The 15929-nt window shown below is 33.3% G+C and overlaps 1 protein-coding gene across 5 annotated transcripts in view; it reads left to right on the top strand.

Moving 5' to 3' along the window:
* Positions 1-15929, top strand: part of LOC126741600 (transmembrane protein 135-like) — a 71904-nt gene that overhangs the window by 54695 nt on the left and 1280 nt on the right. For 4 of the 5 annotated variants that reach the window (XM_050448088.1, XM_050448092.1, XM_050448091.1 and 1 more), the window contains exons 6-12: positions 8916-9049; positions 9146-9269; positions 9578-9726; positions 9779-9890; positions 9980-10147; positions 13335-13478; positions 13906-14072. In XM_050448088.1, coding sequence (XP_050304045.1) covers positions 8916-9049; positions 9146-9269; positions 9578-9726; positions 9779-9890; positions 9980-10147; positions 13335-13478; positions 13906-14072 — 998 coding nt within the window. Of the gene's footprint in view, positions 1-8915; positions 9050-9145; positions 9270-9577; positions 9727-9778; positions 9891-9979; positions 10148-11902; positions 12053-13334; positions 13479-13905; positions 14073-15929 lie in introns of those variants that run through there. The other variant, XM_050448089.1, reaches the window with a different exon arrangement.

Raw genomic sequence — 15929 nt, forward strand, 5'->3', positions numbered from 1 at the left:
TACAGTGAAAATAAATATTTCTAGTAGTCGTGTGTGATCGTCTTCAGTAGTGTAAGTGTGCAAAGAAATTAGTTAATTATATTTGGCCTCGTCTTCAGTAAATAAGATCACTGGTAGTACTCCCTGTTCCTGCTCCGAACCACACATTTCCAAGCTAAGCAAAAAAAAAAATAAAAAATTTTGTTGCTCTCCGCTCCCGTCCCCGAATATCCCATAACCAAGTCTCATTCTTTGTTTGTGTGCCGAACCGTATAAACGTTAATCGTTGGTGATGAAAATTGCTTATTCTACGTTTTTTATTTTTGTTATTTTTAACTTCTAAGTATCTAATATGCCTAAGCATCATGAAGTGCATACGAGAGATTCGAGAACCTCTTTACGAGAGGAAGTGCGCGTAATGCGAAAACAATTACGAAAATTAGAAAAGTTAGCGGAATCCACCCAAGGTGTCAGTGATACCAGGAGCTTGGATTATCGCCGTGCGCGGGAATCACCGCGGTCATCGCGTTCTCGCAGGAGATCAAGAAGTCGAATTGTGCCGCGTCATCGGTATCGTAAGATAAGGCGGCTTTCGAGTTCCAGTGAGAGTGTTAGTGTTAGTTCAAATGAGGTCAAAAAATCCACAAGTGACCTCGAATCAAATGAGGAAAATGATACTACAGTTGGGAGCAGTAAGTAATAAACATTTATTTGGGCCGAATTTTATAGCGACTAGGACTTTATCTTGCTTCACATGGGTGACATTGAAATATTATTTTTTGATGATGTTTGCATTTGTTTATTTTAATTTCCTGACCGACTCGACTGTGAATAAGATTGTATTATGTCTTATGCAGCAATTAGTTCTTTTGTTTTTAAATACATTTGGCTGCTTAATAAAAACATGTTAAGTACATCATTGATGTTAGATATATACATACCGGAAACTAGAAAGGAAAGTTTGTTTATTTATTTTTGAGGTTTGGTGAAGACCTCTGGATTAAATAAATTGTTTGGTGAACACAGTAATAATAGGATTAAATAATAATGTATAGTTGGCAATATGACCTGTGGGTTGACGTCATTTTTTTTATGCACATGGGTATAATCAATTCTGCATGTTGGGTGAACACAGCGGATAAAATTATCAAACTGTTTGGTGAACACAGTTTCAATACACCCAAAATTGCAAAACGATTTAATTTAGGCAACTGGGTTAGCCCAGCACATGGTTAATCTGTTTGGTGAACACAGTTTTAACAAATCACACTGTTTGGTGAATACAGTATCTAACTGAAAGTTAGATGTACATGCTACGAGCTACATTTAATTTAGGCAACTGGGTTAGCACAGCACATGGTTAATCTGTTTGGTGAACACAGTTTTAACAAATCACACTGTTTGGTGAATACAGTGATCTAACTGAAAGTTAGATGTACATGCTACGAGCTACATTTAATTTAGGCAACTGGGTTAGCACAGCACATGGTTTATCTGTTTGGTGAACACAGTTTTAACAAAACACACTGTTTGGTGAATACAGTGATCTAACTGAAAGTTAGATGTACATGCTACGAGCTACATTTAATTTAGGCAACTGGGTTAGCACAGCACATGGTTAATCTGTTTGGTAAACACAGTTTTAACAAATCACACTGTTTGGTGAATACAGTGATCTAACTGAAAGTTAGATGTACATGCTACGAGCTACATTTAATTTAGGCAACTGGGTTAGCACAGCACATGGTTTATCTGTTTGGTGAATACAGTTTTAACAAATCACACTGTTTGGTGAATACAGTGATCTAACTGAAAGTTAGATGTACATGCTACGAGCTACATTTGTGCCTCAATCTTTTTTAATTTATATATTTATATAAATATAGAAAGTACACTTTTTTGGGCCTGTTTGTTTATAGGTAATATCTTTGCTGCAGTTGAACCGGAACAAATCACAGAATCAGTTTCTAGCAAGGTTTCGGGTCAATCCCTTTTTGGTTCTAATGTGCCGAATAATACAAACAAATTTTGGCCTCCATTACATAGGGAGATGGTAGAGACATGGTCAAGTATAATTGATAATGGAATTGAACAGGAAGAACGAAAAAGTTTAATTTCTAAATACCGGCTTCCGGAAAATATACCTCGTTTATTGGTACCCAAGTTAAATGAAGTTGTTTTAAAAGCATCTTCAGAGTCAGTCTTATGCCGAGACTCTCGATTAGTCGATCTGCAAACTCAGATAGCTGCGAGTATTTCAGCTGTTGGAGAAGTCATAACAAAGATGTTAGTTGAAAAGGAAGGGGAGGGAAGTAAGGAATATTTACAACCCTTTTGTGATGCAGATCGCTTATTAACGGATGTTTTGAATATGGAAACCAATTCTCGAAAACAACTAGTTTCTTACCAGTTTGACAAAAATATAAAGGATACGTTGATTTCCTCTCCATCAGATGAATGGTTTTTTGGTACGGAACTAGATAAACGAGTAGAGACATCCAGATAATTGGAAAAGTCAGCTAGAACTATCAAGATTACAGAAATTAACATTATCAAAAAGTGTGGAGCAAACACAAAATATTTAAACTCCAGGAGTCTGCCTCGAGAAGTGCGAGTACAAGGGAGAGGTCAAGGCAGACGACAGCAAAATCAAAGTCGGATTCCCAGTTTCTCGAGGAATGCACCTTTCAGGAATCAAATGAATCAGGACCGCAGTACAGAAGATCGGGCCCGTCACCAAGGTAGGACAGGGCGGTATACCATCGTTAGTGACAGAGGTTAGTAAGACGGCAGGCAGACTAAAACAATTTTATAGTAAATGGACTGAAATTACTGGTGACTGAATTTATTTTAGAATGTATTAAAGGGTTTAAGATACCATTTATGAAAATACCTAATCAAGTTATAGCTCCCCGAGCCCCCAAGTGGTCGAAAAGTGAAATTAAAGATCAGTTGATCAATTTCTGGAGATGGGTGCATTAAGCAGGGTAAATCCCTGCAAAGGCCAAAATTTTTATCAAATATCTTTTTAACCCAAAAATCAAACGGCTTTTTTAGGTTAATTTTAAATCTAAAATCTCTAAATAGATACGTTGGGGCCGAGCATTTTAAAATTGAAGACCATAATATACCGTAATAAGGCTTATCAGTGGAAATGATTTTTTGGTAACTTTAGATTCAAAGGATGCCTATACTCTTATACCTATCCATAATTCACATAAAAAATTTTTAAGATTTGAATTTGAGAATCAAGTCTATGAATATAACTGTTTTCCTTTTGGTTTAAACTGCGCTCCTTTTCCTTTTACAAAATTTATAAAACCTTAAAAAACCTTAGTTGGTAGGTACCTTAAGATATAGGGGTTGGTTATCAATAATATTTCTTGACGACATATTGCTGATAGAAAAAACACGCGCAGAATACCATGAAAATTTGCGAAAAACAGTTATATTTTTAGAATCGTTAAGTTTTATAATAAGACTAAAGTATTATGATTCCATCACAGACATGTAAATATTTGGGGTTTGTGTATGATTCTGTAAAAATGTCTGTCTCTCTTCCGGCAGAAAAGAGGGAAAAAATTATTGGACTTAAAAATTTGTCTTACGTAAATCGTGTAAAATAGGGGATTTTGCTCGATTTATAGGCACCTTAACATCTGCGTGTCCTGCAGTTTCTTATGGTTGGCTTTACACCAAATCCTTCGAACGTGAAAAATTTTTTAGCCCTTGAAAATTCAATGGGAAATTTTGGTGCAAAGATGTTACTTTCACCAAGATTAACTATAGATTTTCAATAGTGGCTCTCTAAGGTTAAAAAAGCAGAAAAGTCAATAAAACCTCTTAAGTATTGTATCGAAATTTTTTCAGATGCATTCCTGACCGGGTGGGGAATATCTTGTGGGGGTAAAAGATCCCATGGACTTTGGAACTTGCAAGAAAGAAAATTTCATATTAACTTCCTAGAACTTTTATCAGCTTTTTTCGGACTTAAATGCTTTGCAACCAACCTTAAGAACTGCAATATTTTATGCCGTATTGTTAATACTACCGCCATAGGATATATTAATCCAATGGGTAGTGTAAAGCATCCAAAGCTCAATGCCCGGGAAATTTGGCGTTGGTGCGAGGCCCGTAATATAATTGTTTTTGCTTCTTACATTAAATCTAAGGAGAATTATGAGGCGGACGAGGAGTCTAGAAAACTTGACATAGAAACTGAATGGGAAATAAATTATTTCGCCTTTGAAAAAACAAAAATGTTTTCCTAATTCTCGAGGTCGACTTATTTGCGTCAAGAAATAATAAGCAATGTAATAAATTTGTCTGGTGGAGAAGAGATCCAGGAGCGTGGGAAGTTGATGCCTTTACTTTGAACTGGGCAGATTTTTATTTTTATGCATTTCCGTCCTTTCCGTTAATTTTACGAGTTCTTCAAAAAATTATTGCCTGCAATCGTTCTAAATTTTATTAGAACTCTCTCAAACGACAGTATTGACTTAGAAGTTTTAACACAAAAGCTTGCCCTAGCGATGGGCCAGAGGGTTTGCACCCTTGGCGAATATTGAGATCGAAAATATTATTGAATCAAGTAATATGATTAATATTAAAATTCCTAAGCGGGTGAAAACTTCGGGTCCAAACAGAACCCAACCCCGTTTGAGTATTACAATTTTTTCCAGAGGATCCCAGAGTATGCGTAGCCTCAACTATTAAGTTTTATTTAGAACAAACTCATAACTTACGAAACTCTTCAATCAGAAATCTTTTTATGGCATTTAAAAAACCCTATCGAAATGCCACTACACAATTCATAAGTAGATGGATCAAGAGTATGCTCGACAAGAGTGGCTTAGATATCGGCAAGGTGGACAGAGAGGTCTAAAACGTTTGCTAATTTTTATAATTGACCATTAAGAGTAGAAAATAATTTCGCAACAACTATTTTAAGCAGTCAGTAGTTATTGTATTATCCATTTAAAATGGGTTAAGGTTCTATTTTACGTGGTTATTTTATGAGGTTAAGGTGTTATTTTGTATTATTAGGTACATCATATTATACGTATAATTTTATCTGCACCCGACAACGGTTAATTTCTTTTTTATTATTTTTTGTTAGAAATAAAAGGTTATAATTCTTTTAGTATTGTGGTGTATCAATTTATTGTTGCCGATTTCTTTAAACATCTACCAGTGATCTTATTTACTGAAGACGAGGCCAAATATAATTAAAAGATCAAACGAACTTACCTGGAAGTGAAGTTCGATCTTAATTATATGTAGGCCTCGTCGAAGTAAATAAGTCCCCCCCAGCCCAAGTATTCCCGAGTGCAACAATAAAGCTTTGAAGAAATGAGACTTGGTTATGGGATATTCGGGGACGGGAGCGGAGAGCAACAAAATTTTTTATTTTTTTTTTTGCTTAGCTTGGAAATGTGTGGTTCGGAGCAGGAACAGGGAGTACTACCAGTGATCTTATTTACTTCGACGAGGCCTACATATAATTAAGATCGAACTTCACTTCCAGGTAAGTTCGTTTGATCTTTTAATTATATTCGATTGTTTTAACTCACACCTAACGAACGGGTAAAAAACGCTGCATTGGTATCAGATGTAGGGCGTGAATTGGACGTCAGTTAACTAAACATTGGTGAAAAATAAATAGTAGTGAATTGAAATAAATCGACCTATAGTGTGCATAAATGCCAAACTTAGATTTTTTGTTGATGGGCTGAAAAGAGAGCTAGAGGAAAGGAACATGGAAACTAAATTTTTGAAAAATACTGCAAGACTGGAAGAAAGCTATGAAACACTAAGAGAGTGAAAATATGCAAGGTTCAAAGAAGAGATTTTTGGAAACAATGCCAATATGAAATAGGAATTAAAAGAAAAAATTCTAAAAAAATCATCTAAAAAATGTTTACTTAAAGAGATTCTTTTATTAACGGAGGGCAGAATCCAGGAAGTATTGCAATATTGGACGTCAACGCTTCCGATGAGTCGCCTTGTAGACCTTTGGCAATAGACCACAAGAACAAAGTTTGTGCCAATAATGAATCTGTTGGAATAATGCGTCCAAACCGCCTCAATTTGATGGTACTACATCCTAGAAAACTTATCAGCGTCAGTTTAAAGCGACCGTAAAAGCAAATGGTTAGTCATCCAGGGAGGAAGCCACTGCCCTTACATTGGCCTTGACGAGATGCTGCTGCTATCCTTGAAAAAATTTTCCCCAAAGAACAAGAAGTCTACGACCACTTAATGAGGCATTTCGAAATGCGGTATGGCCATAATCATACCTGAAACATGTCTACCATATGCAGTTGAAAAATCTATGCCAAAAGTCAGAGAAGTCCTTGCAAGGATCTGAAGCCGATATAGCACGTTTGGTTCGACTGGCATATTCAGATATGGCATGATAGGATCATAGAACGTTTGTTTGTCCAAGCATTCCTGGTTGGACTTTGCGATAGTGAAATGAGGCAAATCTTACTACTAGCATAACCACTCAAGCTAGTAGAGATACACACACAACACAGGCACTTAAAGCCGCCAAGCACACGAACCCTGCTCGTGTTCGGAAAATGATTCCAAAAGAACACGACTTCGCAGAGTCGGTTAAGCAAATCTTAAGGGATGTTTATGGAGGACATAGCCGCCAGGACCTGAAATGTTGGAAACATGACAAAAAGACCCTCCAGAACGCGCTAGTTCCACTCCCGACAAACTAAGAAAGGTGGATGCGAAGAAGCGATCGTCGACCTGTCTTCAGCAAGCCGTAGCAAGAAGATTCTGTCCGGAGGACTGTCAACAGGCAGAGGAGAAAGATGCTAAGTTATTAAGAACTACCATCGTCGATCAAACTTGGCCAAATGGGGATCTTATAAAAGACCAAGAGGAGAATCCCAATATCCAGAAAGTCCTAACCTGGTTAAAGGAAGGGAGGAAGTCAACTTAGGAGGAAGTTACTAACTAGTCTTTCGATGTGAAGTTATATTGGGCACAATGGAACTCCCTAATAATGTGAGGCAAGTAACGAACCGCAGAGAAAGCAGAAGGCTATGATGCATCAGTACAATATGGGAAGTCTCTTTAAAAGGATTACTATTGACATTACTGGTCCGTTTCACCTATCAGAGTATCGTGGTTGTGATGGACTACTTCAGCAAATGGATCGAGGCATATCCTCTACCAAACCAGGAAGCCTCCACTATCGCCGACGTCTTTATTAAAAAAATGTATCTGCCGATTTAGTGTACTTTTGGAGCTACATTCAGACTATAGACAAGGACGATATTTTGAATACAGGTTGTTCCAAAACTGTCTCCTTAATTTGGAAACTACGAAAATGCTGAGCTGCTGCAAATCCAACCAGAATAGCATTTGACATTCGATAAATTCATGGCCCATCATTCTAATGGCTGAAAGAGTTTGTACGGCGTGACCTGTGAAGTGCAGCAAGACTTGTTTACTGCTTCATATTATGTATGTTTTGGCACATTGTGTAGCTAAAGATTTACAATTGTCTGGAGGAATAGCTGAGGTTTTCTGTATAAAGTTCCGAAAAACTCAGGAGCTGCGTCGGTTTAACCTCAGAGTCGGGCAAGCACTCAAAATAACCGATGAAAGGACTAGTAGAGAGATCTTCTACCTGGTTACCAAAAAGGCGTCATACCAGAAGCCAATCTATTAAAGACTACTAAGTCAACGTTTGGGGCGCTTTATGTTCTCTAAAGGAGGAGTGGCTTGCCGAGGATCTGAGAAGAGTAGCAATTCACTCGCATGCGGACTTGATAACCTGGGCTGGAGGAGAAGCATAGGGAGAGGGCAGTGTAACGATATAGTAAACACCGAAGAACCAGCTGATTCTCCGTCATTCTGAAATGCCACAAGTCGCACACCGAATGACGTCGCGAAGGTCAGTGAATCTTCCGGAATCGTCAGCCGAGTATACAAGGAGCCGCGGCGCTACTAGAAATCCATTGGCATTGCAGTGTAGTAATGTTCGGGATACTGGTACAAGATTTAAACCAAACATAAGTAGTTGTAAATAATTAGAATGAAAATAAATATTTGTAGGAGTCATCGATCTATACGACGATCGTATGAACGAAATCGTAAGGATTTTCTTTAATAAGGGTGATTTAGCTCGTCATATTTTATCGCTGATTTTAAAGATAAAGGGTAAATTAATATTAACGAATAAAATTAGGCATGAAAGGTTAACTGACACATTTTAAATCTTCTGGTATTTTCATTTTCAGATATTAACTTAATTTATAGTAATTGACAAAGTTGATCAATCACATTCAGAAAAAGGGTATAGTCCGGGAATGTCTAAATTGCTAAATATAAATAAGAAAAATGTATAATTATTCTATAATTCTTTATATTAGATCTTTTGATTAACTAAACATGATTTAATCATTGATGAATATGAATGGAACATGAATAACAAAAAAAGCTTTGTTGTTGTTTCGGATATTGTTATCCTTAATTAAGGCAATCAGGTCGTTTAAATTAAACAAAAGTGAATAAACTCTTTCTTAGTCTATATTTTTTTTACCTAACTTAAAAAAGCCAAAAAACTAATTCAAAAAACGAAAAAAGATAATGACAAAGTAGTCAATGAATACAGAAATTAACGTTTGAAAATAAAATATACAACTAAATTTTGGAATAAATAGACAAATTGTTCATCAAAGTGTTTTAACTTTGATTACACAACAGTCATAATCGCAAGACGGGTATTTATAAAATCCGATTTTATAGTCTAAAAATAAAAAGTTTAGTTAAAAGTTATTTTTAGTAATATTTTTATTTTAGTTAGAAGTTTTTAAAAATAAAATAGGTATACTGTGTTTATTGTAATTTTATTTATTAAATTATTTTCTTGTTAAGTTGAAAATAAATGCTTTATATATTTTTATTTTTAGTTAAAAGCAATCGTAAATCATAAAAAACTAAAACATAAGGCATTTTTAAAGCAATTAGTAATTGAAGAGCTACGATCAGCATGTTATGGAGTTTTACTCGCAAATATATTTTTAGCAGCTAATTGCATTCTTTGGTAAGAAAATTATGTGATAACGAAAATTATATGATGTACTATATTTTTTATATGATTTAAAAATATTTTTTTTTCCAAATTTTCTTGCCATTTTAGTAAATTAACTGGAGGACTACATTATTACAACATTGGACTTATCTCAGGTTTCATATCGGGGTTATCAGTTTTGATTGAAACAAACGAAAATCATAGGTTGGATACTTTGATATTTTCTAATTGTGTAAGTAATATTTTCATTTTTTATTAAGCTCTTTTTACATTTTTCCTTATATTTAAGTTTAATATATTTTATAAATATGATATTCTTTTAATAGACGTTAAAAGGTATCATAGACATTTAAAAGGTATCAATACATATTCCAATAAAGTTTGTTATATTCTTGATTAACTTTAGTTTTAATATCTTCAAAATACTTTTACCTTTACCAAAATTTGCGCTTTATCAAGTAATAATGATTTTATTCTCTTACCAAGCCTTAATCACTATTAGTAATATTTTTTAAACTATAAAACTGGTTTTATTTTTAGTTAGTGGAAGCTATGTTTAAAAATATCGATGCTTATAATATACTAAAACTAACTAAAGCAAGAGAAACTTTACTGTTTATGGGAGTAAGCAGCTTGCTAATGCATTTGCTTCAAAATAAAATAAAAAGTAAAAACTACGGAACACTTTGGTAATTTCATAATATTACGTATTTTTTATAGAATTTTAATTGTACTTTTTAGGTTTTATTCTCCAAAACCTTTTACATATGAATCAGATGCAGAAAATACAAATGAAAAATGCGTGAAAGTTAAGTGTGATCACCAAGGTCAATGCTTGAACTTTGCTGTAATGGTAAGAGTTGCTTTAAATTGACCCTAAGCCTGCCATTATTAACAGCTTAGAATTTTCTTTAAAATTATTTGACTAAAACAATATTTTAGGGTGGCCGCAAGTATTTTGTATTAGGACTGCTTTTCAGTATTGTTAGAAAGTTTATACCAAAAATGTTAATTATTTTTAAGAAGCCAAGTGAGCTCTACAAAATTTTAGTAAACAAGGAGCATCTTAAGTTTGGAGCTTTTATTGGAAGCTATGTTGCAATATATCGAGTAAGTTAAGCTGCTAGATTTAAGAATATCTTTTTCCACATTTTTTATCTTATCTTCATTTACGATTTATCTGTTTAAATAAATAGCAGCTTAGAAGACCTCTTTTGGTATCTCGGGTATCATTATTGCTAATAGGCTAATAAAAGTGATGATTTTTGACAAATAATTAAAACATATATATGAGAGACCAGATTTTTTTCCTTTCTGGGGCTCCACCCGCTTTCAATCTAGAAAGTACCTCAGCCTGCGGTAGACTTCTTGTGCTCACCTTATCATATATCTATTCGGCACACCTCAATACTTTGTTTTCCTGTAAAGATGTTTTGCTCCTATGGTATTTAGATTTTCTGGGTCTAATGTATCCTTCCTAAATATCTATTGTTTTCTGCGGCATAGTGCCAAGCGCAGGCTATGTGCCAGACAGTTTTGGTTTCTTTTGTAGAGACGTTTCACCAGATCTCCGGCCTGGTGAAACATCAATTCTCTTAAGGTGTCGCTTAATGCTATTTATCTTATTTCAAGCCCTATAATTGCTTTCAGATTCAATGTAACTCTGAGGCTCGTAAGTACCTCCAGAGTTGTCCGACTGTCAGATATTATTAGGATAAGCTTACTATTGTAGGCTCTCCTATTATTTTGTCTTACACATTCGAGTATTTAAAGGATTTCTATTTGATAAGCCGATACAAAATTCCCTAATGAATGGAATTTCTCTCGTCATGGTTTTTCTCCAAAATTTCCAGCTCCCGCACCTTTGTAAGTAATTAATCCGTTTGTGTATAAAATTAGATCCCTGCATCGCACTCGTACCACTTTTTTGCTTCGATACGTAACTTCGATCTGTCATCACTTCAAAGTTTTAACATCTCAGATTATCCGGATTTTTTGATGTGTTTACTATTGTGAGGTCCTACCCTCTGTAGTACTAGTCTGGCTTCGCCTTGAACAATTAAAAGAACTATCGGTAGCTCCAGTAGAACCATGGATATTGTGGGCATAGATTTCATGGCACCTGTATCTTGACAAGCTAGTCTTTATTATATGTTTTCCAGCTTTTCTAATTTGCAATGTCATTAACCACCACTGCAGAGCTAGATACGTAATGTTTTCAGGGCACTACGATGGTTTAAATCTTGAAATCTTGAATTGTAAGCCCGATATCTGTCGATGCATTCATCTAACTATTATAGGAATTGTTTCTAAACGCTTGATTACCTTATATATATATATATATATATATATATATATATATTAATTCCAGCTTAATTTAGATTCGAGAGTTACCTCCAACTATTTATTTTTTCCAATAGCAGAATTTCTCTACCTTACTCTCTAAATAGCACTATTGGGGATTTAATTTAAGGCTAATGTATAACCATTACTTCTCTGTCCATTTTTACATTATAAGAGGTAAAATCACCTAGTCATAACTATATGTTCTACAGAAGAGAGAACAATACCCCTCTCTGAGGACATCTACTTCAAATGAGTGATGATGAAAAATATGTCTGAAATGATGTGTTGTCAAATGCGCCCTTTACCAGAGTCTATCTTGGACACAGGAATAGGTAGCGCTTTATCTTTAAAACTTTCTGTAGTATAAGCACATTACTCTTAAAGAGGAGGACCATTAATAACGTCGCCATCTCCATAATATCTTGGGTTCTTTCTGAAGAATGTTGTCAAGAGCGATAGTATTGTATATCTAATGATTGATGATGATACCACTAGATTCTATAAACAGGCTTTTTTTAGGTTTGTAAACTTAGAGATAAGAATCCAGCGCTCGCAGATAGCACCCCGGGGGGGAAGGACGATTATGGTAACATGTGATACTTTTTTCGGAGGAAGTATCCTGAGCATGTGGTGTTTTACAGAATATCTTCGTCGAAATGGAAAATGAATAAAATCGACTTTATAGTTATTATGATCATTCATATTCCTTATTATAAATACAGTCTTCCTCAAACTTGTATAGTTGTGACAAGCTTCTTGAGATATGGTATCGGCAGAAACTTCTCTATATAAAGGCGCAGCCTTCTTCGGTGATGAGATGGCTTTAGTGACCTTATTATTTTCTTTTTTAGCAAATATTTTTTCTTATGCTGAGCATACCTCTGTATTTCTTTTAGTTGATGAACTATATATGAGTGGAATATCTCTTCATAGGGTGCCCAGTATGATCTTGAGGTCTGAATGATTTATTTATTATTAACTTCGATGGTAAATATATGTATGAAGTAGTTTGAAAAATATGTCATTACTATCATGAAGATAGACTCTGTTTATATCAATTCGATTGTCTGGGATAAGATATATAATTAGATACAGACATTTTTACAACAAGTCAAATCAATAATTCGGGATGAAAACGGAAAAATTATGTCTTGTCTCTTTAGACATTAGCAGCATCTAGAAATCTGGAAAGTACAATATTTGCATCTCGAATCCAACTATTTTACCGCTATAAAAAAGGGGACTATTAGGATATCTATGAGTATTTACAATAACGACCAGGAGCTGATTCTAAAACTCAAAATATGGGTAAAAATTTACCACAAATTGGCTGTCATAGAAGATCTATAAGCAAGACCATCACAATGACAGATTAGTGCATACCACAGCTTGATGAGTCAATAAGTTTTTTCATGATTACATTCGATTTATTGTAAATATAAGACCAGCTGCTAGTTGATTGGCAAAATTAACATACAATCTAGCAATACAGTAATATTCATGAACACCACAAAAAGTGTTATTTAGTGGTATTGATATGCTTGAATTAATAAAAGACATTACATTTACCACATGTCCTATAAGTATGGTATCACAAATTGGCCGAACTGCGACCTTTAGCAGCAATAAGAGCAATGGAACATCAAAGGTAGGCCAGATAAGGAGAGGTAGCCATACTGAGTAGAAACATGGTTGGTCAAGTAGCCACACCAATCATTCAATTAGTCTGTTGGTATTCAGGGAAGAATACTAAAAAAAAGAATTTGTGAAAGCTAATACTAAGTGAGTATTGCTAAATATCTGAAGACCTCTTGTATCTTCTCTTCTTCACAGATGAAAATTTTTTCCTTGAAGTCATCCTTTGTGCTCATACCATAAACAAGTCATTGTTTTAAGAAAATATATATTTTTGTAAACTCATATTAATATTCTTAAGGTATATAATTTTTAGTATGTTACATGTTTCCTAATAAAGAAACACAATCATGTAAACCAAAAATACTTCGGTGCAGTTGCTGGATTATTTTCAGGACTCACATATGCTATTTCTCCTAATATCCAAGTAATGTCAGTGGGTGTAACTACAATTTTACAAGTAAGTACTATTGCTAATGAAATTTAAAAAAATTTGTTGGGTACAAAACACTCTAAGTCGTCCTCCATTTAAATTATTACCCTACTAGTTTTGCGCATATATACATATGTCCATCCTCAGATATCGATGGCATGTGTCTTGCCTATCGATTACAACCAACATGTAAAAATAATTAACAAGATATCGATTGATCCCATTAATTTTATTTAATTTTTGTTGTTTTAATATGTTTTGTCCCAAATAGTTTTTACTAACTCCAAGGATTATATATCTATTTCCGAAAGTAATAGACTAATTATTTTAGGAATTATTGGCACGTGAAAGACGATTTAGAGTATTTATACTTACTACTCCACTGCAAGATGTACTACAGTTAGAAATTTTTATTCATAAATTTGGTTATATGTATTTGCTAATTTTTTTCCAGATATTTTACAATAATATCTTATCCAAACTTAACATAAAAAATAAACTGGTACCTCAGCAAATAGTATATATGATGTCTCATGGATTACTGGCACATAACGCAATCATGTCCAAAGAAACTTGCCCAAGTTACTATGTAAACATGTTGGATACTTGTACTAGTAATGTGTAAGTTGTTTCTTAAATTGTTATTTATATTAAAATTTTAATAATTCTATTAATTAATTTATTAAGGCTAAATCCTCAGCAATTAGTTTCAACAGTAAAATATTTGTTCAGGCAGAAAGTTAAGTTAATAAGTACGTTCCCCTTAGGCATCCTTTTCTGTACAATATTAAATGCCGCTCTTCATCTCCAACACAGTAACACGTTATCCATCAAACGTTATCTCCTTTGGAAAAGGAAGGATTGAGGTCATAGTTTATTCACAATTCCTCTTTAAAGTTTGGGATTTTTACATTTATTAAATTTCGAATGTTTTCATGTTTCATGAAAAATATTTCGAATGTTTTCGTATTTATTGGGATATTGGTAGAATAGTCCTTGTCTAGGTAATAAATAATATTTATGTTTGGTTTTTCTCAAAAATATGCCAGGTTTTGGGAATATTCCTTACGATTTAATACTAATATGAAAAGAGAATATTCTAATGAAATTCCTAATATAAGTAAATTCTAATTAAAGAATAAATATAAATATTCTTTCTTGCCTAGAAAAGTTTTACTTTTATCAAAATACATATATTCCTTTTATAGAAATTATCATTCATATTTACAAGAAATCATATATCTTAAAAGAAAGCAAACATTGACAACATTCTAGGAACATGAATGTTTATGAAAAAAACCATTGATTACTCTTTCATCAAATTTTGTAGAAGTCGAATAATTGTCCTGTGGGAAAAATAAATTTTAGTTTTACAGTTTTTATGTTTTATCTTGTAAAATATTAAAAAAAAATTAAATTTGAAATCTTAGGAATATTTTTCAAATTATTCGATGATTTTTTTTAGATATAGAATATTATAAATAATTTTCTGTACCAAGACATGATATAGATTGAATATTTTAGAAGGCATGAAATATTCTATGAATAAAAGCATAGATATCCAAAACGTTTCCTAAAGCAACAGGTAAAGATAATGATTTGCAGACTGTCAAAGTGATAATTATTGCCCAGATAGGGAATATTCCGAGAATATCCGAATAAATACGAAAATATTCAACAAATTACAGAAACAACACAGATATTCGATCGAGTATGTTTAAAGAAATATTCCTGGACATAATATTTCACTTATTAGGAACCTATTTTAAATTTATATTGAATATTTTTTTGGGATAAAACATGGAATTTATAATTGTTTTACATAAAATTGTTCCTGAAATATTTCTTATTTATGATCCTTATTATTCTGTTTATGGAATATTACAAATAATTAATCATTTATTGCAATACCATAGGTCTTGAATTAATGAGATATCTTAAGTACAAACGTTAATCTTTACAATTTTGTGACTTTTACCGTATATGCACCACAACTCCTTGGCTAGAGAAAAAAAGTTTATCATTATTGTTTAAACTTTAGTAATTATCAGCCGTATATCCTATACATGTGATTTTTTTCTCTCATCTGAATTAACGTGCTACGAAGCAAACTGTCACCACATTAACAGTCACCAATTTATGTATTGTTTTAGGTATTAGGTTTTCATCTTATTTATGTTTTCTTGATACCCTTTCATAAACAATTCTTTCGACTTTGATTTAATTTCACCAAATCCTTGATATAATCTTGCTTATCTTAAAAGAAATAGTGCTAACCAAAGTCAGATTATTAATATTCACTAGACTATAAGTAGCTTCAAATGTTGCACCCTTCGAATGCAAATCCAAAAGACAAGTTGTTGCAATATCTAATTAAGTCTTTAATTTTTTATTGAGTTTTTATTAATATTATCAATGGTAATAGAAAATTCACTTTTAAATAATAGTTAATTAATATAACTTATAAACTTAATAAAC

The sequence above is a fragment of the Anthonomus grandis genome, chromosome 10 (genome assembly GCF_022605725.1).
Source record: "Anthonomus grandis grandis chromosome 10, icAntGran1.3, whole genome shotgun sequence".
NCBI classification, from domain to species: Eukaryota; Metazoa; Arthropoda; class Insecta; order Coleoptera; family Curculionidae; genus Anthonomus; species Anthonomus grandis.